Below are 27,013 nucleotides of genomic sequence, written 5' to 3'. Positions count from 1 at the left end.
GGTATTGCTGTTAAAGTGCATCGAAGCTCCTCCGGGACTCCGCTCAGACCAGGCTGAAGCCCTCGTACTGCTCCACGGCCCGGGTGAGGCGGCGGCGCAGGATCTCTTTGGTCTGGTAGCGGGGCATGTCGAGGAGGTTGTAGCAGGTGTGGGCTACAGGCAGGTAGTGCTCCTCGGCCGTGGTGGACTGGATGACGATGCGCAGGCTCTCCATGCCGTGGATGGGGATACGATCGCTGCCGGTGAGGAACACTGCAGCCCAGAGACACAGAGGGTGGACTTAAAGCCAACGGTGAAGAAGCGGTTTTAAAACATCTGATGTACCCGAGCTGCCTTTTTCCCCCCTATCAGTGTAAATCTGAACCTTTGAAACAAAAAGTACTAGTTCTGAACACAAACCGAGCCCAAGCGAAACTCAAAAATAAGTTTTTGCGAGCTAAACATTTGTTTCTACAGCAGGGGTGTCCAGTCCTGGTCCTGGAGGGCCACCATCCTGCAGGTTTTAGTCGTTTCCCTGCTCCTCAGCACATCTTTATGTTCTGCAGAAGCCTGTTAATCACTAAGGCATTCAAATCAGGTGTGTCAGAGCAGAGAAACACCTAAAACATGCAGGAGAGTGGCCATCCAGGACCAGGATTGGACACCACTGTTCTACAGCAACACTTCCCAACCTGGATTACCAGCGTGCAACTACAGAAAGATTGTCCAAAAAAAAAAAAGTCAAATTCATACAAAATCAGAACATATTTCCTGCCTTTAAAGAATGTTTAATTTTGTGGGGGATAAAGCGCATCAACCTCTGCCATTACAAGAGCTGAGGCTTTTCCATGTCGATCTGCTGCTCCTCTGCCTTATTTAGTCTTTTCTCAAGCAGCAGCAACAACCTGAGATTTATTACTTGAGGGCAAAAGGTTCATAATTTAGCCGGCATGTGGACTGAGCAAGAAAAAAGACAATGAAATGCTTACATAAGAACTGCTTCTTCTTTTCCAAAGGGAACTCGTGGAAAACTTCCCAGAACAATCTGACTGTTGGGTGAGTCGCTGTGAACTCCCCTTTGTAAACGGCGTTCTGCAAAGAAGCAGTAAAAGTTATAAAATAAACAGATTTTAGTCACATTATCTGTCAACAAAACAAAAATCCTGACATGCCGTGCTGTATGCAGCTTTTTTCTATTTACCATAATAAAATGAAACATTTTGGTCACAATTCCTCTTCAGTGTCTTCTAATAACAACAAACAAGAATTAAACAACAAATTCAGGTTTTTCCTCCCTTCCTTGAGCCATAAGAGACACTCTGAACCTGTAATGTCAGCAGGCAGTTTAAATTTGTGGTCAAAAAGTATGATAATGAGTCACTACGACTCGTTATCACCGACCAGCTGCAGCATAACACAATCCCGGCGGTCTTTGTGGGTCTGAAGACTCTCCGACACTGAACTGACGTCACCACGAGACGAGCAGTGACGAAAACCCCACAGCTGTCTTCAGCATTTTGAGTAAAAAATAAATAAATAAAATGGCACTTGAAAACATCCACCTGCTGACAATGATCTGTCTGCAGCAGAAGGCATCACTTGTCAGAATTAAATTATTCAATAGGAGTAAAAATAAATTAAAAGTGCATAATAAACTGGTGGATGTGAAGAGTTATGTTCATGCAACTCCAACTGGGGCCGAAACTAATCCTGCTTTGGAGGCAAGAAAAGCTAGCTACTGCTGTATAAGAGTTTTATTTGTGACCATGTTAGCATGCTTAAGTGGTCAAAAATAAGCTTCTGCAAATGGTTTGCTGGAGAATTAAAACAGTTGGGTTATTTTTGAGTGAAAGTATAATAAAACAAGTCACTCTTTCTGTTCACCATGTACTGTATTTTGCAATCCATCTTATTGTAGGAAAAGCAGATGAAATGAGAACCGTAATAATCACTTGCATCACGGTGGGTTAAAGACTTAGGCTCGTGATTGCGTGAAAATAAAAAAAAATAAAAAAGATTTGCTCCTAAAATGGAAAGCGCACCGCTGGCAGAGTGGGTTTGCTGCGCAGGAAGCCGGTCAGAAACTGACCTTTTCCATCTCCTCCCAGTTGTAGTTGCTGTTGCCGACCACCATCGCCATCAGCTCGGAGGGCTGGAACAGCGACAGGATCTCCCCGCCGCACACTTTCAGGAAGCCCGAGGAGAAGGCCAGGTACTGCTCCGACACAGAGTCCGAGAACACGTAGCGCAGGTAGGCCTCCACGAACTCCTTCCTGAGACACAAACGAACACGTTTGAGTAAATAATTGGGTGATCGATTAGCTCCGCTCAGCAGGTGCATCCTCAGAATCGGCTTCTGGGGGAAAAGGGTTCATCCAGACTGTAAACACTGGCTTCCTCTCTCGTTGTGTCCGTCCCTGCGGGGGTCTCTCCACATCACTGGAACGCTTTCTGCAGACTAACAGGAGTTCATCTACACGCTCTGTGTGTGCAGGCTGAGCTCGGCTGATTTCCATCCCACTGAAGCCTTTATGCACAAGTTGCTTAAATAGATTCAATTTACATTTAGAGATGTTTTGGATCCGCTGGTGATTGGATCATTATGGAGGCAGTCTTCCTGCAACACAGTTTATTTCAAACACCTAAACCAGTAGCTGTGTTTCCAAACGTTTGATTTAAAATATCAAGTTTGAAATGCACTCACTGGATGTTTTTTCTGTTTCAGACCATCTTCTGTAAACTCAATTTTATCGAGAATGGTTATGCATTTAAAAACCCAGCAGATCAGCAGTTTCTGAAATACTTAGACCAGCCCGTTTGGGCACAAACAACCACTCCCAAAGTCCCTTAAATCCTCTTTCTTCCTCATTCTGATGCTCGGTTTGAACGTCAGCAGGTCGTCTTCACCACGTCTGCACGCCTAAAGGCATCGAGTTGCTGCCACGTGATCGGCTGATAAGTTATTTATGCTAACAAGCCGTTGAACAGCGTTCCTTTTAAAGTGGCCGATGAGTTTTTAATCAAAATCAGTCATGGGGTGTGTCCAAACCTCTGTCTGGTACTGAATATATAAACATCCTTAAAGTCGAAACTCCTCAAGAGGTTGAGATGCTGATGTTTGAGCATTCACTTACATTTTCATTCAAACTTTTCAGAATTTTTTTTGTGATGCCTTCCAGTTCAGATCTTTAGAAGTGGGTTTCAGTGAAAAGGCTATGAACAATTAATATCTTACCTGTTATAGATAGCTCTATGGACGACCTGAGTTTGGGAGTTTATTTCTGACAACGAGTCTGAGCGAGTCCCAGATCAAAAGAGGATTGCTGCCATTTTAAAAATTCAATTCACAAACTACAGTGAATCACTGATGCTGCTATTTGTGCTGGCTAATTACTACTGATTTTTTATTTATTTTTTGGCAAATAACAAATTAATGTGAAATAAACAGTGATGTAACGGTTTATAAAATAATGTTTGTGTCAGTCAATATGACATTTTTGAGACTGGAGTTGTTTTGAGGTGGCAGCGGTCTACTTTGGTCTCGGCTCCGCTCTGGTTAGCTGTTCGCTTGTTAATTTATTAGAGTTAAACTACTTCTCCAAACAGTTTGCTCAAACAGGTTTGATAAAAAAAACATTCATAACCTTTTCACAGAATCCTGCTCCGAAACGTTTGAACTATTCCTTTATTGTCAGGTGATCTTTATAGATTGAAAATAGTTTTTTTAACTTTAACCCAGAAAGAAACATGACCTTAAACTAGAAAACGTGGATTTCCATTTTATATTTGCATACTTTTATGAATGCGTAAAGCTGGAGTTGACATCCCTCTCTGTCCAGACTAATAAAAAAAAAAAAACCTTTCACTAACGACCACAAATACTTTTTGTGAGGTTACTGTGACTTTTAGCCACACAGCTCTAACCAGGTCTTCCTCAAGTCGAGACAAACGTCAAAGCCAATTTAAAGAAGTTCTCCAGAGATTCTTGATATAAAACAGAAGAGGCGTGAGGTTCCAGTGACCTGGTGAAGCTGGAACGTCAAAAAAGGAGGAAAATGCTCAAAAACCAGTTGAGATGGGGAAAATATATTGTATTGTGTTGCTTCTCTTCAGCCCATATTACTCAGATAATGTGGCTTTTTTTAAAAAAGTTATCAGACTATCAGACAAGAAAAAAAAAACCTTGAGATAAACTTGAGCTGACAGAAGTCACAACGAAACCTTTAGGCTAAAACGACGTGTGTGCAGAGGAGAAGCTGTTTGTTTCAGTTCTTTTATAACACTTCCATGTTTGATTGTCGGGGGGATTTTGAAGAAACAACTGGAGCCTTTTTTTTTTTTCTTCTCGCCACCATCTGTTCACCACAAGCTGCCAGACATGCCGACACGGCCTGACCCACAGCTCTCCGAGGAACACTGAAATCAGGGCTGCTGGCACGAGGACAGGACTGAAACATGAAGTGGGTGTGATGGGAAAACAACGTGGCTCAGAGAAATGCCATCTGGGTGGATCATCGATTTTCACTTCTAAATGAGCAACAGGCTGCCTACTGTGGAGGGGAGGAAAAAAACAAACTACTTTTTTGACATCTTGTTGCCTTTCGGAGAGTACGCGGTGTGATGTAGTAAAACGCTAAATAAAAAAACTAAAAAAAAAAACATTTCAAATGCGACAAGGAGTAAAAAAGGGAACTGAGATGTCAGCTTGGTGGTCGAACCTGTTGTTTTTGTCCACAGCGATGCTCTGTCCTCCGGGGACCAGCTCTTTGACTTCTATCATCCCATAATTCTCCCTGGTGATCTAAGATGGAAACACATCTTAATACTGCAGCTGAACGAAACAACACAAACAGAAATGACACTTTTGGAGTTCACGGATAAATTGGCTAATATTCTGTCACTGACAGGTAATCTGCTTATTCGGTTAAAATGCAAAAACAGTCTTTACCACGACAGGGATGTTACTTTAATACCTCCTACACGGCGACAGCCCAGCATCCTGGAGTTAAAGCTGTTTATTTATTTATTTGTTTGTTTGTTTTACAGAAGACTGAGAAACGATTCTTCCAGGTTGCCTCATTTGTTAAAGCTGAGTCCTCCTGATCCTCTTTTAGGCCTTCTGTGATTATCACAGGAAGTACTAGGTCACATTTATGGAAAAATCTGGGGAATTTTAAAAATGGTCTAAAAACTTCCCAGTTCTAACAGGAGTACACAGCAAACGTGGAGTCTATTTCAGTCTGACTCATGTTTGCAGGAAAATCAACAACAGGTAATAAAAAGTAACGCACAGCAAAGTTGAGAAGAAATGTCTCCTCCACGTCTCCTCCTTCATAATCCAGAAGTTCCTGTAGACTCCTGTAAACGGGAAATAAAAGTGATTAACGAAGACCACTGATATCAACTTTGACAACAAAAACCATCATGCAAGGCTGGAGTGAAACAACAGACGTGTTAGATTTAACTCTGTCTGTTAGATTAGAGGAAATGACTCAGACGGAGCGCCGAGACATCATTTCCCTGACACAGCCGTCCTGGATATTTACGACCAAAACACAGGAAACACGGAGAGAGGCCAAACGGAAAAGAAAGCCAATTAGTAAACGAGCATGGAGCGTTGTTGCCATGGAGATAAGGTCAAAGTACAATGAAAAAAAAACAATGAAGCTGGAGCTGCCATGCCTACAGTGATTAGAAACTGAGCTGTTGAAACAGTCAAGATTTAAAAAGAAAAAACAGCTGTTTACACATTTATGTATCTTTTTATGTTGTGTCGTCTGTGGAGCTCCAAGCTGATTCGGTTCAGAATCAACAATCATCTGAGGAGAATCCCTGCTCTAAATCTGGAGAAACAGTCAGTTTTACAGCTCCTAAACTCAACGAGTCGCCGGTGATTCATGCCAAACACACTCTGCGTTCTGATGACAAACCTGCGGAGTACAATTCGCACATTTGAACAGCAGGACCCGGGCCGCTGCTCGTCGCTCTACGTCGTCTGGTTTGTGAAGTAAACATCGATCAGAATGAGATCTGGATGAAAAGCTTCCAGCTGCTGTAGCACGTCGGAAAAACGAAAGCAAACCCAGTACCTGGCCTCCGTGGGCGAGAGCTCCTTGAAGTCGTCCAGAGTGGGTAAAACGTCCAGCAGCTTCTTGTAGAGGAGCAGGGGGAAGTGCAGGTCCACCACCGTGGAGTTATAGATGGCCAGACCGCAGATGATCCCGATCAGGTGAAACCAGTTCTGCTCCACGAAACACTGGAGACGCACACAGAGGTTTATTTTAAGAAACCAGTTTTAGCTTGTTCAGCTGTCTGAGCAAGAAAAAAAAAAAAAAGAGTCATATCTAACAATTTAAAAACATGTTTCAATGGATTTGTGCAAAACAAAAGCTCCATCACGTTTGTTTCTGGCACAAACATCACTTTCAACCAACCAGCCACCATCCATGACTGCTTTTCTTTGATTCGCCTCGTTTTCTCCTGTTCAGTTAACTATGGTTTACATTTAACTTTTTCTAAATCTGAATCCCATTTTTTTCATTTTCTTACAGTTTGGACAAAGCCAAAGAGTCTTGTTATAGTCTAATTGTTTTAAAACTCTTAAGTAGTGCATTACCTATTCGAAAGATTTGCTTTCAGTTTTTTTGTTTTTTAATCATTTTGCTAACGAAGAAATATTGATTAGAAATTTGATTTTTCCGTATTATTATCCATTTCTTTTCTACAATACATGCTAGGACAGAGCAAAATATGGAAAACAACTTTCACGGAAAAATAATTACACATTTTAAGACAATCATACAGAAATAGACGGGAAAAAAAAAAACTGTGCTGAGAGTGGGACTACAGGAAAAGGTCACTAAAGTTAGCAGGATGTTCTGTGAGGACAATGAATGTCTGTATTAATCTAACTATCAGATCGATGTTAAGATTAAAAAAACGAAGGTAGAAAAGCAGTCTGCGCCTGTGGGGTTCTGTTTCACAGTCTGCTCTTATTTCAGGGAGGTGTTTGTTTTGTAAACCTGCATGTTTCCACTGACATGTAGCATCAATCTGTACCACTACAGAGACAACAGCTCTTCTTGGAAAATGCAGATGGGGGTTAAATAACTACCTGCACATCTATTTTAGGCTCATTAAAAGCAAGTTAAAAGTGTCAACAAAAGGCCACTGGATTCACTAAAATAAAGGATATATATTTGTCTTCGTTTCTTGGGCTTTTTTCAACAGATCTTGTTGTAACAGAGCACAATAAAGGCTTCAAACACAGACGGGTTGAGCATGATTTACCCAGTTAAATAGAAATAAACTGGGATGGCCACTGATGGTGCTAGGCGAGCTGAGTGGCTGCCATCTTGGAAGGTGCTGTGCACATCATTCGGCACCATTTACATGTCAAAGCCACACATTAACGCCTCATACGTGCAGTATGCTGTGTCACCAGTCCAAAAACGTATAGAAACAATCTTATTTGATTTAAATAAACATATATGATGCATGTTGTGAAAACAGGAGATGAGTATGTTGTATTGAGCCTTCCACCAAGCCTGGTCAAGCATCAGCAGAGACAAAAAGCTGCAAAAAGTTGACCCAGTGTGCCTTTACCTTCGACATACATAAAGAACAAGAAGTACAATAAACGTCAGTGATCCCTTTAATGGATTAAGCATTAGTTTGTAAGGTTCAATTATTTTTTTTAGGCCTGTCACTACATAGCAGTTAGCTAGTATTAAACTCAGAGATAAAATTACCTGGGCTGTAATCATTCTAGCCAAAGAAGTGCCCTTTAAGTTCTGTTTACGTTGTCTAACCAGAGCTCTGCTACCAGTGTCTGTAGGTAATTACACTTAATAACCTACGCTTTTATAATATAGTCTTTTTTTCCCTCATAATTCTGAAAATATTCAGGCCTTACATAACATGAACTTCAGTATTTGGACATAAATAACTGAGCTTTTGTCGAGCTTTTAGACTAATTCACTATGAAGCATATATATTTTGCCCATAAAACAAGTAAAGCATAGATATTTTTTTGATTTATGAACATTTTTCTAACAGTATAAATAGGCATACACAATGTACAAGACAGACAAAAGCTAAAAAAGATTGTTTTCAATAAGTTACGGGTTAATATAGCATAATATTGACCTATAAAATAATACCATGTTTTTTGAAGTTCAGGTTCTGATAATTATAACAACTATTGGCAAAAACACTGGACTCATTGGATGAGTTTAGGCTTTTCCCTCAGAAATCTATGGTCTGCGGCCATGTTGGCAGTAACTAAGGGCACCACAGATTCTCTGCCCGTTAGCATGGACTGGGCTGTGGTCGGCCACTCCTGTGTGTTTTTGTTTCAGTGGATTCATAACACAGTAGCGATAAAAGAAGGTTTGGATACGGCCTGAGCAAACACACACTTACACTGTCTGAGAACCACAGCAGGTTGGACTCTTTGTAGTGAGTGAACATCCCGTAAACGGGATCCATCAGCTCCTTTAACAGCAGCAGGAAGAACTCCTTCGTTACTCCGCCCGCGTCCACAGCCTCCTCACCGTCAAATATCACCTGGTAGGAGTCAGAAGAACACAATCAAAAGGAAGGAAAGCAAACTAATATTTTTATCAGATTGAAATTAAGGAGTCAGGGTTAATTTACGGACCTTGAGTGGTTTCTTGAGGTCCACATCGGAGTACATGGTGAGCTCACGGAGCGTGTCGCTCACTAAATGGTTTCTGCGCACGTGGAGCACCAGGTATGGGTTTCTAGCAAGGTGGGGTTCGAGCGTGAGCAGCATAAAGACATTGTGCAGGTTTGCACCGCTTACAGCCATCTTGGTGGCGTTTACAGGCCGAGGTGGGAAAGAAACAGAAAATTACACCAAATAGGAACTATTTTTGTAAGTGTTTAAATTAAGCATTGTTACAGCCTGAAACACATTCAACGCTATGGTTCTGTGAACAGCAGGTACCTGCATTTGCAGTTCAGCATCTGTTTGCAGCATTGTAGTCTTGGCTTGAGCGTTCAGGATGAACGGGAAGGCACAAAGGTTTACTGAGGGAAAGTCACTCTGCAGGGAAAATGACACGTGTTGTATTACATTGTTATTATTTAAAAGACTCAGAAAATGAATCTAAAAAAAAAAAATTGACTACCTGCGAAGGGGATGATCCAACTTTCTAGAAATCAAAACGAGAGAGAGAAAAATGTTCAACATTCCTTTTTAGAAATATATAAAAATAATTAGTGGAAGATCTATCATTTACTGATGGACTAAAGTATTATTCTTAAAAGATATGTGGTTGTTGAGCTTTAATGTGCCCTACATGCAGAGAACACGTAGACATAAGGTCTTAAATTGTGCAACTTACAGTTTAGAAGTTACTTAATAAAATGAAAAAAAAAAACATAATGATAGCGCCACCTATGGGTGGACATATCTGATTATTTTTTTGAGCGGCATACGCGAGCCCTAGTTACCACCGTGTAAATATAATCCTAAAACTCTCTGCAGTCTGGGCTGCAGTCTGACTTTTATTTAAGGACGAAAAATAAAAATGAAAAATAATAATAATAATAATAATAAAAAAAGAACAGGTTCAACAGGGTTCCATGCTCTGCTGGATGCATGGATGGGCTTAGACCCCTAAAAGTCCCTCAAACATTTGAGTTAGTCTACAAAAGCCCGTCTGTAGGGTCAGATGCAGAAAGCACACATGAATTCAAATCTACAGAGAGCTGCATTCGCCCAAAATCAAATGCTGATGTCAAAGACAGAACTGCAACATTCTACTCACAATCTCAGCTTTACTCAGAAACCATTTGAGGTAGTCTTCCTGGATGTCCACCAGGCTGGTGATGTCAGGGATATAAAAGCGGCTGTACTCCACATGGTTGGCCTTTAGGTTTACCTGGCAACACCAAACAAACCTCCGGCTCAAATTCCTCAAAACGTCAGCAGAAACCGACCGCAAAGAACCGTCCGAGCAACGAACAAACGTTTCCCCGTTTCAATGCCGCACAGCTGAGTCGCCGATACCTTATGGAGTTTCTCCAGCAGCCGCAGCGTGGCCAGAAAGTAGTTGTCGTAGAACATGGGCACCAGGAGCGTCTTGCCTCCCGTTAGCATGAAAACCACGATGCTCTTGTACGTGTCAACCATTCTGGTGAAGAAGCTGCCGTCCACAAAACACCACCAGTTATCTGCCGGGAGAATCAAGAAGAAAACTCATCTCAGCCTTACAGTTTCTCCTCAATGTGTGGTAACACCCAAGACTGGTAAACAACCGGTTTATTTGTTTACTTTTTTCTTTACAGTTCTTCACAAATTAAAATTATTTCCTCATTTTTGCAGTGAGGTCTTGTGAAAAAACGCCTCTCAAAAAGGTGTCACCAAATAAAAAATAAAAACAAATCATCAAAACCTTACAAACCAAATGCTAAAAATCTGCCGTCTCTTATATTAAAAACAAACACTTCAGTTCAAAAAGAAAATATTTAAAGGTATTTCCAATGTTTTCTCTGTGATTATTGATGGTTCTCGTAATAAAAGGACCTGGACAATCCGTTAACTCGGCTTTATCTGGAGAAAAAAAAAACACTTTCCAAAACATCAATACTGACAGCAACTCCTCCACAGGCTTCATTTGCTGCTTAAAGACAAGTGTGTGTGTGTGTATGTGTGTGTGTGTGTGTGTTTATCTGAAAAAGGGATAACTGACCACAAACATGGATATGGATGACGACCCATCTGCTTACTGTACAATCTGTGACCTCACATCATTACGTCTTTCGTGTGCAACCCCAATTCCAAAAAGGTTTGTGTAAAAATGTAGCTAAAAATTAAATTATTTGCAATTCTTATAAATCCTAAATTCATGTTTTATTCACAATGAATCATAGCACACATGTCAAATGTTTAAACTAAGATTTGTACTATTTTAAAGAAATAAAAAAAGGTAATTTTGAATCAAAAAGGACTGAGGAAAAGTGGAAAATTGTTCTGTGGTCAGATGAATCAACTTTTGAAATTTGGTTTGGAAACTGCAGGTCCTCCATACTAAAGAGGAGAGGGACCATCCAGCCTGTTAACAGTAAAAGCCTGCCTCTCTGATGGTATGGGGGTGCATTAGTGCCTGAAAGGAACCCTCACTGCAGAAAAGTCTAAAGAGGTTTTAGACAAACGCTCCCATCCTGAGGTTTTCTTCAGGGAACGCCGAGCGTCTTTCAGACTGCATCCATAACAACATCACAGCTTTGTAGATAAAAAAAATAAAACATAAAGAGTTCAGATGCTCAACTAGTCTCTCTGCAGTCCAGACCTCTCAATAATTGATAACATTTGGAGCATCATGAAAAAAAACCATCCAGCAAAGAGTCAGGGCTGTTTGAACAGCCAGAATTGTACATGAGACTAAAAATGGGACAACATTTCCCTCCAAAACCTCTAGCAGCTGCTCTCCTCAGTTCCTAGAAGTTTACAGGCTGTTCAGAGAAGACGGGAGGCTTCGCAGAGGGAAACATGGCCCCATTCCAACCTTTGGAGATGTACTGCTGCCATAAAAATCATAAAAATGACCTTATTTCCTCCTGAAAATTGTACAATTTATTGGTTTAAACGTTTAATATTTACTAAGCAGCACTGAGAATAAAAAGTGGGTTTAGAAGATGTATAAATCATTGCATTCTATTTCTATTTAGGTTTTACACTCCTGCCTTTTTTTGGAAATGGGGTTGTAATTTCTAACTCACGACATCGATTTCAAATGACTTGATTAGTATAAAAAACAGTTTTAGTATGTGCATGGAAATATGATACCCAATACTTTGCTGGGGTTGGTGTCCAGCCGGAGGATAGCCATCGCCAGGGGAATGGTGAGGCGGATGTAGTTCTTGGAGTCCTGCAGGGCCGGGTACTCTGTCAGGATGAGGTAGATCCTCATGGCTTCAACGTCAGGAGGGGAGCGCGGCAGCTGAGGGATCAGCAGACTCTCAAAGCTCTTGGTGGCCTAAAACAAGAGCGGAAAAAAACAAAAACACAGAGGTCAGAAGGTCGATATTTACCGTACACATTTTACTGTGCAGCCGAAAACAAACAAATGTTACACTGAGAAAAGGAGCAGCGGGATTAAAAAATTTACACCAGTAAAAACCTTAAAGCATTATTTGTAACATAAGTTGAATTCACAAGACGGTGGGAGGAAAATAAGAGTTCAAAAAAAAAAAAAGAAAAAGGTTGGGAGAGGCTTTTAGTGGTTTGGGCTGAGGCCTGAGTTCAGCCGCTGGTTATAAATTCATATTAGCTTCAGTGAAACAATTCCCAACCCTAACATTACCCAGCCATAAATAGTGGTTATGAGTCAGTCCTGGGTTTTTTCTTTTTTTTCCATGTGTGTGGAAGAACTTGATGTACATTCAAAACAACTCAGAAGCACGTGGTTTTTTAAACCAGCGGTTCCACAGGAAGTGCTGCACTGCGCCGAAGGGTTTCTCATTTCCCAGCTGTTTTATGAAGCAGGAACACATAAAAAGGACACTTCAGTTTCAGAGGACATTCACAATTACGAACGCCAAAGTGTCTCAAATAACAACTCCGACAGAATTTTAATACTTTTTAAACTAAAAGGCAGCGATAGCTTTGACAAAGCAGGAACTAATTTACAATTCCTTTAACCGGGACAAAATAACTTAATAGTCGTTTCGTTTTAGCAAACCAAATTATGTTTTATTGTCGCCCACTGCCACATCGCAAAAGGCAGATGATGGCGTTTTTATTTCTGTGTTTCAGGCTTTTAGCAAAATATCTCATGAATAACTGGACAGAATTTAATGAAACTTCCTGAGAGTAACCACAGGATGTACGTCTACAAGTCATTAACTTTTGGAGTCAGTTTAAAGCAAGATGGCTGCCACAACTAATTAACCAGAGCGAACACAAAAATGACTAAAAATCAGTAAGTTTTAAAGATATTGAGCTAAAACGTAATGTGGTAGTAGCTGAGAGTCCTTCCAACACACACTTTGAGCGTGACATCTCACAATATCGTGTGAGATTGTGTTTGATGTTATTTTCAAGGTTTGACTAAAACGGCTACATTGCCATCATTTCTTAACAGAAGCCACTCTTGAAGTAAAACTCTGGCATAAAAGTCAGCGGACGGTTAGCATTCACCTTCAAATCTTTTAAATTAGCAAAATATGGCTTCTTCCTTCGTTGCTGCCTTGTTTTAATTAAACAGCAGTGGCTCGGTGGGGATCTAAGCCTGTTTGCCTTTTAAGGCTTGAGGTCGAACAGATAAAGAATCCAGTTACAACACATGAATCATACCTGCTCCCGGAGTCCAGAAAAGGCCGGTCTGCTGAGAGCCTCGAACAGCATTCTGACAGAGTTGAGATCGATGCCTGGGAGTTTGGGGTTGGTTTTGAAATGAGCGTCATCACTGAGAGACAAAACAAAACATGCCTGAAATCTCAAACGGGACCTAAAATGGAGTTCACGTCGGGGGGGGGGTTAAAAGTGGCCGGGTATTAAACGTATTAAACGAGCATCTGGGCACAGCTGTGAGTCGGGTTCACAGAACTACAGAACTGCGCTGAAGGTCGTCTTTTCTGAGCACGGCGTCAGCAGGTAGGTTCGAATGTCGGCGATACCGACAGATGTAAACAACCAGAACATGGCCTCAAACGAAACCGGCAAAAAATTAAAATAAAAAACAACCTCAACATAAGCACACTAATGCTGTTTACAGTTTAAACCTGAACTTTCTTAGAGATAAGGTTTTATTTAACCATAACACAAAACCCATCAGATCTCACTCTGTGGAGGCTACTCATCAAACACAAAACACCGATGTTGAGGTAATATTCAACATACAACAAACCGCTGAACTGTGACTCACAGTGAGCTGGTTACATGATGACTCTCTCAGATAAATTTATGACAATATAATCCAAAAATAAAAAATGGACTTTTTTTTATCAAAGTCAAAATTGTTTTCCCCAAGTCCTCTTTGCAACACAAATGAATGAAGCTACAATGACGTCACTTTTTGAGTTATGAAAGGCTGAAATGTGAAATTTTGAACCCAGCATGTAATAATATTTATTATTTATTGACAATAGATGTACGAGAAGGTCGACTGGAGCCAGATTTGCTGCATCCAGCTCCTGCAGCTGCAGCGTAACACCTCCACAGAGGTTTTATTTGATCGAACCTGTTGGCTTAAACCTGCCCTTAGCTTCGTTTTTTTTTTAATTCTTTTTGTTGATTATATAAAACCTAACCTACACTCTGTAATTCACACGGTGATACTGGCTTCAGATGGCTGCAGAGTTCTGTTGACCTGTGAAGTTCGTTCCCAGGACAGGATAAGCATCTGTTGATGGACTCGCTCTAAAGAACCCTGACCTTCATGGAGGTAAAAGAATTAGATGTATAAATATATATACGGCGTAGCGGAGGGATTTCATAACCAAACAGATAAAATCTTTCCCAGAGCAGGCAGCCGTGTGTGTGTGTGTGTGTGTGTGTGTTCTGCTGAATAAGAACAAGCGAAATCTCTTCTCAGGTGTTTTGATTCCACGTAAAAAGATGAACCCAGTGACTCCTCAGACAAAACAAAGGCCTTGTGTGTTTCACTTGGCTGCCGAAACAATAAAACTTTTGAAAAATTTTCCTTTCTCACAGAGGAAGGCTTCTTTTATCGCAGTAAAATCTCATTTCTCCTTTATTACTGCCAGCCACTAAAGCGCAGGTGAGAATGATTTTGTACGTGTGCGCCTGTTAGCAAAATATCTTATGAACCACTGGACAAATTTCAAAGAAACTTCCAGAGAGTAATTATTGGATGCACATCCTAGGACTGATTAACCTTTAGAGTCAACCCGATTCAAGATGGCTGCCACAGCCAGCTGACCTTAAAAAAAGAAAAAAAAATGGCTGCAATTCAGTTCATTTTACAGATCCTGATGTAACATTTGGTGTGGTTGTAGCTGAGGCTGATCCATGACGCATATTATGAGTGTTCACAGATCGTGGAAGATCTTTGTTTATATTTTTGACATTAATTATTTGGAGCCTCCCTGTATGTCTGTTAGCAAAATATCTCATGAACCGCCACACAGATTCTTATAACACTTTCAGGAAATAATCACTGAGTGGGCCTCAACAAACGATAAACCTTTAGACAAAACCCATCTTAAGATGGCCGCTACAGCCAACTGACCTTAGAAAACACAAAAATAGATATAATACAGTAAATTTCACAAACACTGAGCTGAATTTTGATGTGGTTGTAGCTGAGAGTCATTCCGAACACATCTGAGTGTAACCTCTCACAATATCGCATATAATAAGTTTTCAAGGTTTGATCAATACCTCCAATTAAATCATTTGTCAACATGAGATAATCTGAGTCTAAAACTCTGGCATGAAAGGCGGCGGGCGATGTGGGTTCTTTCAAGGACTGCTAGGCCTTCAATGTTACTGCAGTCAGGTTTCAAGCAGCCTTTTCTGACTGAATACTTTCTGTTTTGTTTTTTGTCAGTCTAAACCTCTCAACAGTTGAGGAATTACTGAAATCCTTTTGCTTAAATAACAGAATAAACAACTCAATTCCAAGTCTGACTTAAAAAAAAAAAACTATTCAAATAAAAGTAATTAAACACTAGAAGCATGATGGCCTCTGATGGCATATTATCATCTCGTCAAAGAGAACATGCAGTTTGTTCGAATTATTTTACAATTGTTGTCGATTTTTACTGACAAAATGTTTGCGATAATCATGGAGTTTGGGTGATTTTAATCAGGCACAGTCAGAGTGAACGCAGATGGAAGTTTGTGTACCTTTGGTCCAAGAAGCTGGCGTTCCAACAAGCCGTGGAGGAGAGCTGAATTACAATATCACTGCAGGCAGACACATGAAAAAACACAAAAAACAATTACGATAGCTGGCTGGAACGGCTATCAAAGTGTATCAAATGTGGTTTGTGTAAAACAAATCAACTTGTGAACCGGAAGGGAAAAAAAAAAAGAGAAATCTAAAATCAGAGAAATTCTGACTTACTTTGCGACACTGGAGTCTGTGTTGTACATCAGCTTTAACCTCCACGAGTTTAACTTCTCATAGCTGATGGGGGAGAGACTTTTATTAATATTAACCACTCTGAAGTCCTCTGGGGAGACCGAATTCTGCAGAGACAAACAGAGGTACCGTCACAAACACACACACACTTGCAGTGTGTGTGAAGCAGATCAGTCTCACCTTTGTCTAATTCCTCAGAGAAATAAATAAGCTGCACCCGACGTCTAAATATTGTGTGGCTTTACATCTTTAAAACATACACTCCTGATTAACTGCCTGAAATTTAGGCTCAACAAGTACTTCCTCTGCATGGACGGGTCAAAGCTTGGACGTGAGCGCCACCCAGTGGCAAAACGCTGAACAGGAAACGGGTTTAAAACTACCTGCATTAATCTATTTTCTTTTACTTCTCCTTTCAGGGTCACGAGGAGCTGGTACCTGTCTCCAGCAGTCAATGTGCGACAGGCGGGGGACACCGCGGACAGGTCACACGTCCATCACAGGGACACGTGGAGACAAACAACCAATCACGCTCTCACTCACACCTAATTACCAATTAACCTAACCTAACATGCATGTTTTTGGTCTTTGGAGGGGAAACCTGTCGGTGCTAAACTTTGACAGATCATAGACTGTGAGTCCCATGGAGTCTTCAGCAGGTTTTACAGCAGCTAAAAGCATATTTTTATAGAAAAAAGTGTCAACAAAAACATTAAAAATGAGAGAATATTCCAAACATGTAAGTGAACAAATGTTTCCAAATGAACTATAAATAAAACCCGACTGTCTGTGCCACATTATATTTTATAGTTTCTCTTATCAACATAGAAAACAACAGGAACGCAATACAATCTTTACTGCACGTTCAAAGTATACTAGTTATTTGATTTTTTTAATGTGGCGATCAGCAGAGAAGAGTGATCGCAGAGAAAGTCGACACAGATTAGAAATCATTTAACCTGAAACATGTCTGAGACAAAATAAAAGTTTGAATCCTGTACCTGCTCGTTGGAGTACAATAAGAAGCTGTGGTCTCCTCCACAGATGATTTTAATCACCATATATCGCTTTGATTCTGGCAAGAGAAAAACAAAACAATCTATAAGAGCTTCGTGTTTTAATGCATTTTAGCTTGAATTTGAATTAAATGTGTTTAAACTGTGATAAGGGACAGAAAATAACACGATGAAGCCGTAACAAAATAAGGACAGAAGCACTAAAAGCTCGTTTGAGGAGTTTTCAGTCAACGGTCGATAAAATAAGATTCTCCGGTGACACATCTTCAAATTAGCAAACAGACCGTATTTCTGATGCATCCTCTAAACAAACACTGCTCTGTTTGTGCAGAAACCATTTCTCAACACAGATTTTCAAGCAGATTGTTTTGCCAACAGTCTGCAGTCTCACAGCAGAAGCGTCAAGGTGACCGGAAAGCAGCGAGGCCAGACTGAGCTCACTTTCTTCCCGTCCGTTTCACCATCGTGGCAGAACTTTCTTAACCATCATGTCCTAACCATCCCCTCTGCAGTCTTAATGACTCTCTGGAGAGCGCTCCTCTCTGTCCGGGTGGTATTTCCATACCAGCTCCGGCACCACTCCTCTGTAGGCCCGAGTGAAGGGGTGACTGCTCCCTCCTTGCCTTCCTAAGGACTTAGAGTCACTGCTGGGCTTTCTTCACTATGGCTGCGGTAATTAAGGTCCAGCTCAGGCTCGATGATACATGAAGACCAAGGAACTTGTGGCTGTTTGCTCCTTTCACCTCCTATTGATGTAGAGAGGCTGCAGAGGGGCACGTTTTCTGAGGTCTGTTATCATTTCTCATGTTTTGTCTACAGAGAAGGTCTTTCTCCTCTCTGTAGATGGTAATGTCTACTCTTTATTAGACATGATAATATATAAACTAGTGTTTATTTATGTATAATAAGCCACAGTCATTTAAGTTTAATGATTTTATTATCACATCGCAGCCCTCTGAATCAAAGCGGGAGGTGCCTACAGATTCCTACGCCTAAAAATTAATTAGTATGATATTTCCTAAAGTTATGTGTTATATAGTTCTTGTAAAATGATAAAGAAATTATAACTTCTGCATCTAAGAAAAGATGTTCATAGCAGCTGCATTAGCACATCTGAACATCAAGCAGGGTTCACCTTCGTGATGTGCACGCAAAAGGAAAAAGTCACAACTAACAGTCGGACAATTTTAATGAAGCCGTTTTAGTCCCCGACATGTACAGACCAATCTCCTGCTCACCTCTTTGCAGAGCTGCAGCCAGGAAATTGGTTTTGACAGGAAACGGGCTCCTTGAGTCTCCCAGTAGTCCCATACCCAGCTGGCCGTGGCTGTTACAGCCGAACGCATACACCACGCTGGAAGACGGCACTAACGCCAATGTGTGGTGCCTGGGAAAAAAAAAAAAAAGAAGGAAAAACGAGGTTCATCACGCAGAGGAACACACACTCACTCTTCAGTTGGCTGTTTTATCGTCAGAAAATTTGCAATTTTAAACCCCAGCAATAAACATGGTTGCAAATAACACCTTTGTGAGTTTTGTTTTTATTAGATGTTGTGGGGTTTTTTTAGTGGAGGACTTAAATGTAGGACCATCATGGGAGTGTTATGATTAAAATCTTAAGAAGAAAAGTTGTAGATTAAATAAAAATGGATCACCAGATCGAAACTATTTCACAGTTGTGTTACTGTTAATGTTAAATAAGTCTGTAAACTGACCGATGGAGGGGATGAAAACCTGATCAGACAGACTGACGCTGGTTAACGTTTTGGGAAGTTTTAACAGAAATGGAAAGTAATCGTGTCAGCAGGCTGGTTTGTAAAGCCAGTCTCTCACTGGGCTGCAACTGCTGCTGACAAACTGTGAACAACATTCACGAGGGACTTTCCAAAATGTCTCAGATGTTCGTGAGAATTCTCAGCTTCCTCACAAAAGCCTCAGGGCCTCGCTCTTGTATCGCTGGAATCTTGAACATATTTACATGTTTGGACAATTTTACAAGAGAAATCTTTTCTCTGGCACCTGGAACTGATCTCGAACTCTTCTTAATTTAGTTTCCAGAAGTCACAAAGTGGAACAAATGTGAGTGAAGGAGTTGTCCACCTATGAAACAAGTGGTACCTTGATGTCTCTCGTCGCTGAGGGTAGCGCTATGGTAGTGATAATTCGCTGTCAGGGGGGACGTATCCTGGCGATCAGAGGGAGCCATTTTATCCACCACCAGGCGCAGCGGTGGAGCCAGAGGGTGGCCGATGGAGGCTCTGGCCACGATAGATTAATCTTCAGCCACCCCAATCATTTGAGGAGATTATGCTTTCTAGTTTTTACTTTGCTTAAAACTGTAGTTTCCTCAAATAAATGTAGTGGCGGGTTTACACATATGGTGGTGGCCAACTTGGATTTTGACAAGGCAACCCAATTTTCAATGGTGACCTTACTTGTGCCTAGACACATCCACACACCAAAAAGGAAGCAGGTACCTCACTTATTATTCAAGTTATCCAGCTCACAAGACAGACGGGTGGATGGAGGGTATTTCCAAGACCCCTCTTACGACGGGGGACAACTGAAGTGTGAAATATTGAAGGCGCGACAACAAAATTGTGAATAAAATGAGAATTTGCACAAGATTTATTCGATTTGTTTGCAAACTCTTGGCAAATTTTAGCCTAAACTTTTTAAATATCAATTCAGTGTGACTCTAAGTGACAGTTTGTGCATTTTCTTTCAATTCTGTGTCTCCAAATAGTCAGTGAGATCCAGAATTATGAGCTGATCGTTCCCCAGCACGCATCGACTCAGACGTTTACCTGCCACAGGTGATCTGGGACACCTCGGTGCCCATGAGCTCCAGCACTCGTCTCGGTAAAAGCTCGTTGTTGGTCGATCCGTGACCCAGCTGACCCCACGAGCCATCGCCAAACGTGAACAGACCTCCATCCTGCCACAATAGCAACACCGTATCAGATGTTTTATTATTACAGACAGATTTAGATTATTATAGAGTAACTGATCAGTTGGCATCAACATCTTTGTAAACAAACAGAACTATTTAGCAAAGGGTTAATTTGTGGCTGTAGACGTAGCGAAGCATGTCAAGCGAAAGTGAAAGAAGAAAATAAATCCCTCAGTACGGAGCGTTTTGTTTGTACCTTTGTGAGGGCTGCCGTGTGCTCGTCTCCACAGCTGATGTAAACAACTTTCTGAGATCTCAAAAACTTGATGTGACACGGAACAGCTCGATCTGAAAACCCAAAACGGATCGGTCAGTTCAAACTCCTAACGCTACTCGTAGTTTGATGCATCTACCAACATACAGTAACTGAGATTTAATCACCAAACTGGAGCTTCGGCGTTTGAAGCGTGCACCAAAATGGTAACAAAACTAAAAGTTTATTCTTCAGCTGATACAAGAATCAAGCTACAGGTTTGCTTTCAATTTTCAGTTCGTCATTTCACCACCGTGTCCACATTAGTCATATGTTAGCACGCATGCTGCTACAACAAACACCGTTTCTTCCAGTTTGACGTATATTTATCTCTTCTTAAGAGACAGGCTGTACAACCAGCTGATTGTCACCTTGTTTATCATTAAGACCGAGCTGTCCCGCTCTGTTTTTGCCCCAGCCGAACACGGCTCCGGACAAGGACAGGGCAAAGCTGTGGTCTCCTCCCGCAGTTATCTGCGCCAAGGGAATCCCCGCCAGAGACTTCAGGGGGTGAGGAGACAGTTTGCTGGGCTCGCCCTTCCCCAGGCCCAGCTGCCCGTTGGTGTTCTGGCCCCACGTGAACAGCTGGCCGTCTGAGAGAGGACACACACACACACACACACACAGAATATAAGCTCAATATATGCTAAAACGGTCCATCCAGCTGCACAAAGACCTGCTCAAAGGGACGTACAGCTCTCTGACAAGACATCCAAGCCGACAGCTATCCAGTCAGCCACGCTGACTTTTTACCGTCTAAAACAACCCAAACTTTAAATATTTTTACACTTACTTAAGCAAATACTACAAGTATTTTCTACACAGCGTGATCCGTGTCTCTGTGTGCACAATGGATCTAATTTTCATTTTGCCTTCTATTAGCTGTAACTCATAAAAAAGCCTTTCCAACAAAGAAAAGAAATGTTTACATGATGACTAGGATGTCCCTGTTGAAGTAGCAGTCCAGTGTAAAATTGTCATGATTTGAAAATTTAAAAAAAAAAACAAAACGGTGTTTGCTCTAACCGCTATGAAATTTTGAGGGAAAAGGTTGTTTCGGAACAACCCAAAAACGAGCCACTCTGCGGTTTCCATTCCCTGCAGCATATTGTTTTTGCTTCCCCTCAAAATTCCTTCCCGCTTCTTGGAAATGAAAGGCGCATTATCGCCGCCAAACGCTCAGAAGACACAAAATACACAGCAGTGCTTCACACAGGCCTATTGGAAAAAAAACAGGTTCAAGTTAAACACTTTGGATTGAAAACAAGAGCGTCGGACTTCAGAGAAAAACTGTTCAACATTTTCCTGGTAATATAATGTACATCTCCACTCAGAGTGAAATGCACACTGTGGTTAAAAGTGTTTTTCCCAGCAGACATTACCCTGACCGGACAGGTTTCACTTCTTTGCCACAAACTCCCCCGTCACTTCATTACCACTTGTCTGAATGCATGAAACAGGAGCTTTATTAGGGCATATGTTGGGGAAAAATAACAGACCGAGTTACAGTCATTTTGAGTCAAATCTTGAAAAGAACGTTCCGTGAGATCGGACACAATATTACCAAGATCAGGCGCAATCAGTTAGCGCTCGAAGCAAGTGTTGGGAATGACTCTCAGCTACAACCTCACCAGATTTCAGCTCAATATCCGGAAAACTGACAAAGTTATCGCAGGTTTTTGTGTTTGCTAAGGTCGATTAGCTGTGGCAGCCATTTTAAATTGCGTTGAATCCAAAAGGTTAATCCGTTGTAGACGTACAGTTAGTGGATACTTTCTGAGAGCTTCGAGAAAATTCGTCTACTGGTTCATGAGATATTTTGCTAACAGACAAGACATTTAAACACATGCACACATAGACAATCAGATTATCTCGAGTCTTTTATGATGGCCGGAGATAAAAATCATAAAGACAACTTGTGATGTACATTACAAATTTGGTTCAATAAAGACAGAATTAGAACACGCGATCTATGGATTTGAGATCCACGATACGAACAGAGCGGCTCTTTTATAGGGAGATTGTATTTTTCACACCTCTAGAAAGCGCCATGCAGTGCTGGTTCCCACACATCACTTGGGAGATGCTGTGATCACACAGTCTTTTCACCAACCTGAAGAAAACAGAAAAAAAACAGCTTTAATTACAAATATATGACATTCTGATTGAAGTTCTTAATGCACAAAAAGGCTTGGATTCATTAAAACTCAATACAACACATTTGAAAAATAATTCTCCAGTAATTCTCTGTTAGGCTTTAGGGAGATGAGTCGATGAGGTTTTGAAGGGGAAACATTTTCATATTATTGCTTGTTTGGTGGGATTTTAGCAGTTCAACAAGTCAAGTTGTGATTAAGCAGCACTTAAGCCACTTAAGCTGCAAGATTCTTTCACCACACATCGTGCAGAATGTTGTTCAGTGATGCATCGGAGGTTTTACACCTTTACCAGATGTCCACAACAAAGAGTGTCCAATTACACTCAGAGAAACGGCACACTGGCAAACGGCATGTGGGATTTTGGGCTTCCTGGCAAATAAAATTTTAAAATAAGAAGGGTGGACGTTTTTCTGTCACCCCCTAGCTGAAAGTTACATTCCCCTCACGTCGAGCCAAGCGGTCACCTTGGAATCCGAACAGCTGCCTCCACAGCTCCCAGGCCCAGCTGTCCCCCTTCGCCGGCTCCCCACGCAAACACCTGACCCTGCTCGTTTATCGCCATGGAATGGGCCCGACCGCACGAAACCATCGTTATCTTCTGGGTATCCAGAGCCACCACCAGCTCTGCCAGGAGGAGGAGGAGAATATTATCAGACACAGAGGCAAATGTGTTTTTTTGCATCTTTCCAGCTACAAAACTGAAACGACACACGAGTGACACTTCCTGACTTGTTCAAGTAGAGCCGTTTATAACGCCCCCAAACAACCGACCCGCAGAAGGAATTTAGCAAAGACGCTCTGTCCCATGAATGTTTTCCATCTACCCAAACAGCTAAAGGTTAGAACACTTACACTACACAGACATATACATTTTCATCTGCTCTGAGAAATAAAACGGGTGACATATAAGAAGAGGACACACAGAACAAATAATCAAAAACAGCAAGAACTTCTTGCTGTGGACGTTAATCGACGAAAACTAAATATAGAAAAATCCCCTTATACAGTACAGTTGATGTTGTGGTTCCAGATGAGCCTAAAATATTCATTTTCTTTACTATTTTATGTACAGCTTGTTTTAAATGTGCTTTATGAATTAAATTACCTTCCCCCCCTAAATGTGTAATGTAGGAAGTTTATTTAAACATTTTAAGAAAAAGATGTATACCAAGAAACCAAATGCCTATAGAATGAGTATTTGTAATGCAATAAGACTTAAAACATAAATAAAATAAAAAAAACAGGTCTGTTTATTTGCTCAGGTTCTACAGACCTATGTTGTTTTTATTGTTACAACAAGCTCACCCACATGCCTGAACATTGTGACAACCCACGCACACTTCCACACAGAAAAAAAAAAAAAAAACAAACACAAACGATGGTCCGCTTTTTTATAAAACCGGGTTCTGCCTTTGACTAATAGCCGTGTGATGTGGGTCATGTTCACGTTACAGTGAGCTGCAGATCTTCTGTAAATCGGGTTGGAAAAGTGCAGGTAACGATATTAACTGCAACCGGACCTGCAAAAAGCATTTCACCTCACATTCAGAACCACCATCTACTCGCTAAAAAGGCAGGTCCAGCTTTAGTGTGTTTGTTAGGCCTCTTTATGTGTTATTACCCAATAAAAAAAGGCTTACGGAAACTAGCCAGATGCATCATTAATGTCCTCTTTGTCAACAAAACGTAGACAATTAAAGACCTGGCATTCCTTGAAAGAATGCATACGGCCCGCCGCCTTTCATGCCAGAGATTTAAACAAGATGAGGAAGGACACAGCTGTGGTCATTGTTGGGTAGGGTCATTTAGCTGTGGCGGCCATCTTAAATTGGTTGACTTAATTAGATGAACGTCAAATGATTACTCATTAAAAAAAACGTCTGTCTGTCAGTGGTTCATGATATTTTGTTAACAGACAGACATGGTTGACTCCTACAGTTAGATCCAAGCAAAGATCTCACACAATGAGTGGCACTTTGGGTAAATGGTAAAATGGTGAATGGCTTGCACTTGTTTGCACTTTACACTACAATCAGTCATTCACCCATTGATGGTGGTGAGCTGCCCTGGGGCAGGCTGACAGAAGTGAGGCTGCCCTACTGCCCTCTGCCCTGTTGCCCGAGGACACATCGGCTGAGTTGGACAGAGCAGGGGGCTCGAACTGGCAACCTTCAGGTTACAGGACGAAGCCCTACCTCCTGAGTCACTGACGACTCATATGTATTGAGTATGTGTTGTGAATGATTCTCATCTACTCCCACACCACATTTTAGCTCAGTATCTATAAAACTGACTGGATTACAGTAATTTTTGTCTTTTAAGTTTAGTTAGCTGTGGCAGCCATTTTAAAACTGGTTCCCACAATCAATGAGTTGTAGATGTACGTGATTACTTTCTGAAAGCTTCATTAAATCCATCCTCTGGTTCATGACATAAACACGACAGACAAACACACACACACACACACACACACACACATTATTGCTGCACCTTTGTCCTCCAGCAGCAGGCAATAATAACAAAACTAAACTAATTACAATAAAAAAGAGGGCACAAAGCAGCACAGCAGGATGATCCGATCCAAAATGATGAAGCTGATGTTGGTGGTATCGGATGTGGCTGGCGTTCGGTGCTTACCTGGGGAAGTCGCGTCTTTGTTGCGGCCCAGCTGTCCGCAGCTGTTGGAGCCGCACGTGTACACGCTCCCGTCGTGCAGCAGGAAGAGCGTGTGCTGCCCTCCGCACGCGACCTCCTTCAGCTCTCGCCCGCTGAACGCGTGGAAGCTCCTCGGCTCGAACACGGGGTTCCTCTCCACGCCGATCCCCAACTGCCCGTCCCTGGCATTCCCCCAACACAGCATGGCGGTGGGAGGAGAGGAAACGAGCAGCACACCAAGGAGGAGGAGGAGGAGGAGGAGGAGGAGGGGGCAGAGCGAGCGATGGCCAGATGGAGGACGGGAAGAAGTTTCAAGCCGTAGAGCAGCCCCGCTTCCTCCTCTTCATGTAAAGTCCAACCCTGAAGGACACAGAAACATCATAAGAAACACCACCTGCAGCAAAAGGTGGAAAATATCGTTTGGTCTTTAATGGCCGTTAATTAAGAGCAAAAAGAGCATTGGATTTAAAGATGATTGTAGCTATAAGACACTATGACAGAGGAGCAGATCTGTTTTAACAAACACTGTATGAACCTAAATAAAGTGGAATATTTCACGTCTATTTTCACTGTTTTAGCTGTGGCTGAATGTCACCAGCTGTTTTATTTTAAAGCAAATACATTCATCAGTGTCATCGAGTACAGGGTTCAGAAAAATGAAAAATTTGTTGCCTGGAGGCCATTTGTCCGATTTGTTACAACAAAAAGCAACGAGCGAGACAAGTAAAAGGCATGCAGACATACTACGTGTATGAAATTTGAAGCAGCAGCAAAAAAAAAAAAAAAAAATTCAGCAAATTACTATGTTACATAAATAATGTCATTTTAGTGTACACAACTTTAATAATTCATCTCCCACTTAAAAAAAAACTATCAACTTTATAAGGTGCTGGAAACCTATATTTCCTAATTTCATCTGTTTCTAAGTAAATTTAGATAATATTAAAGAAATTATTAGTAAAGTCAAACATGTTATATCTTAGAGGCTCTCTAGCACTAATCTAATATAGATTATTCAAGTGTGGGGGCAAAAATGGATAATTGTTGGTCAGATCACATAATAAAGCAATCTAAAAAGATTAAAAAAATAATAATAACATCTGGGAAATTCGGCCTGCATAGTCAAGGAAGTAGCCAGTGGATTAAATCAAACTACAAACTGTCATCAATGATTTAACGTTTTGTTTGATCAGAAACAGAGATTTAATTTAATTGGGGGTAACAATATACATAATACCTATTAGCAGCATCAGCATAAGTAATACCACAAGTCAAAACAAACCTAAAGCCCTTAAAGTCACAACATGTTGCCACCTCCGTCTGTCCGTGAAGCCGCTGAGTTTCTGTTTGTTTACGACCTGCGGATTATCGTTGACAGTCTCGCGCTGCTGCTGCCTGCTAGCTGCTAGCTTAACCCTACTTTTCTGTCTGTGGACGGAAACGAACGCCTCGCCCGTGTAGTCAGAACAGGTGTTTCAATGGGCTCTTCCAACAAGTTTTCAGCACATCTAGCTGGCCCGCCCTCCACTGGCATTTTCCCCGAGCGAGCGAAGGGAACCAAAGCACCACAAGCTGTGACGGAGCTAGCGAGCTAAAGCGTCAGCACTGACTCTCAGTTCGATGGCTGCTGGTCGCTAGTTGACAGGAACGCGGCGTCCTCGCGGAGCTTGTTCGTTTTTAGTAAAAATATAAAAATAATAATAATAAAAAAGCAGGGAATTTTACCTTGGCGAATGCATCTTGATTAAGGGCGTTTGGGTTTTGCAGCTCAGAAGGCAAACGGGGAAGAGCCACAGCTGTTTATCGCTGCCGGTGTTGCGCCGAATTAAGTCTCCCCGAAAGGATGCGTGCGTCCTCCGTCTCGGGAGCGCGCACGCAGCTGGAAACTGGCTACGCGTCGACTTCAAACATAAAAA

The 27,013-nt window shown here is 41.5% G+C and overlaps 1 protein-coding gene across 1 annotated transcript; it reads right to left on the bottom strand.

Annotated features, from left to right (window-relative positions):
* Positions 1–6: 6 nt before the first annotated feature.
* herc3 (HECT and RLD domain containing E3 ubiquitin protein ligase 3) lies at positions 7–26,933 on the bottom strand. The gene is made up of 25 exons (XM_017409475.3): positions 26,823–26,933; positions 25,080–25,457; positions 22,907–23,066; positions 22,320–22,396; positions 20,655–20,876; positions 20,227–20,318; positions 19,885–20,015; positions 18,316–18,464; positions 17,063–17,136; positions 16,044–16,168; positions 15,824–15,883; positions 13,307–13,418; positions 11,798–11,987; positions 10,019–10,182; positions 9,777–9,890; positions 9,135–9,158; positions 8,951–9,049; positions 8,642–8,812; positions 8,404–8,547; positions 6,069–6,235; positions 5,271–5,337; positions 4,698–4,780; positions 2,069–2,252; positions 969–1,071; positions 7–252 (listed from the first exon to the last, which is right to left on the bottom strand). Exons 2-25 carry the CDS (start codon positions 25,300–25,302, stop codon positions 44–46), a joined length of 3,144 nt encoding a protein of 1,047 aa, XP_017264964.1. The 5' UTR covers positions 25,303–25,457; positions 26,823–26,933; the 3' UTR covers positions 7–43.
* Positions 26,934–27,013: the final 80 nt, after the last annotated feature.

Source organism: Kryptolebias marmoratus, linkage group LG3 (genome assembly GCF_001649575.2).
Source record: "Kryptolebias marmoratus isolate JLee-2015 linkage group LG3, ASM164957v2, whole genome shotgun sequence".
Classification (NCBI taxonomy): domain Eukaryota; kingdom Metazoa; phylum Chordata; class Actinopteri; order Cyprinodontiformes; family Rivulidae; genus Kryptolebias; species Kryptolebias marmoratus.
Note: the sequence above shows the minus strand (reverse complement) of the source record. Positions and strands in the feature narration are given on the sequence as shown.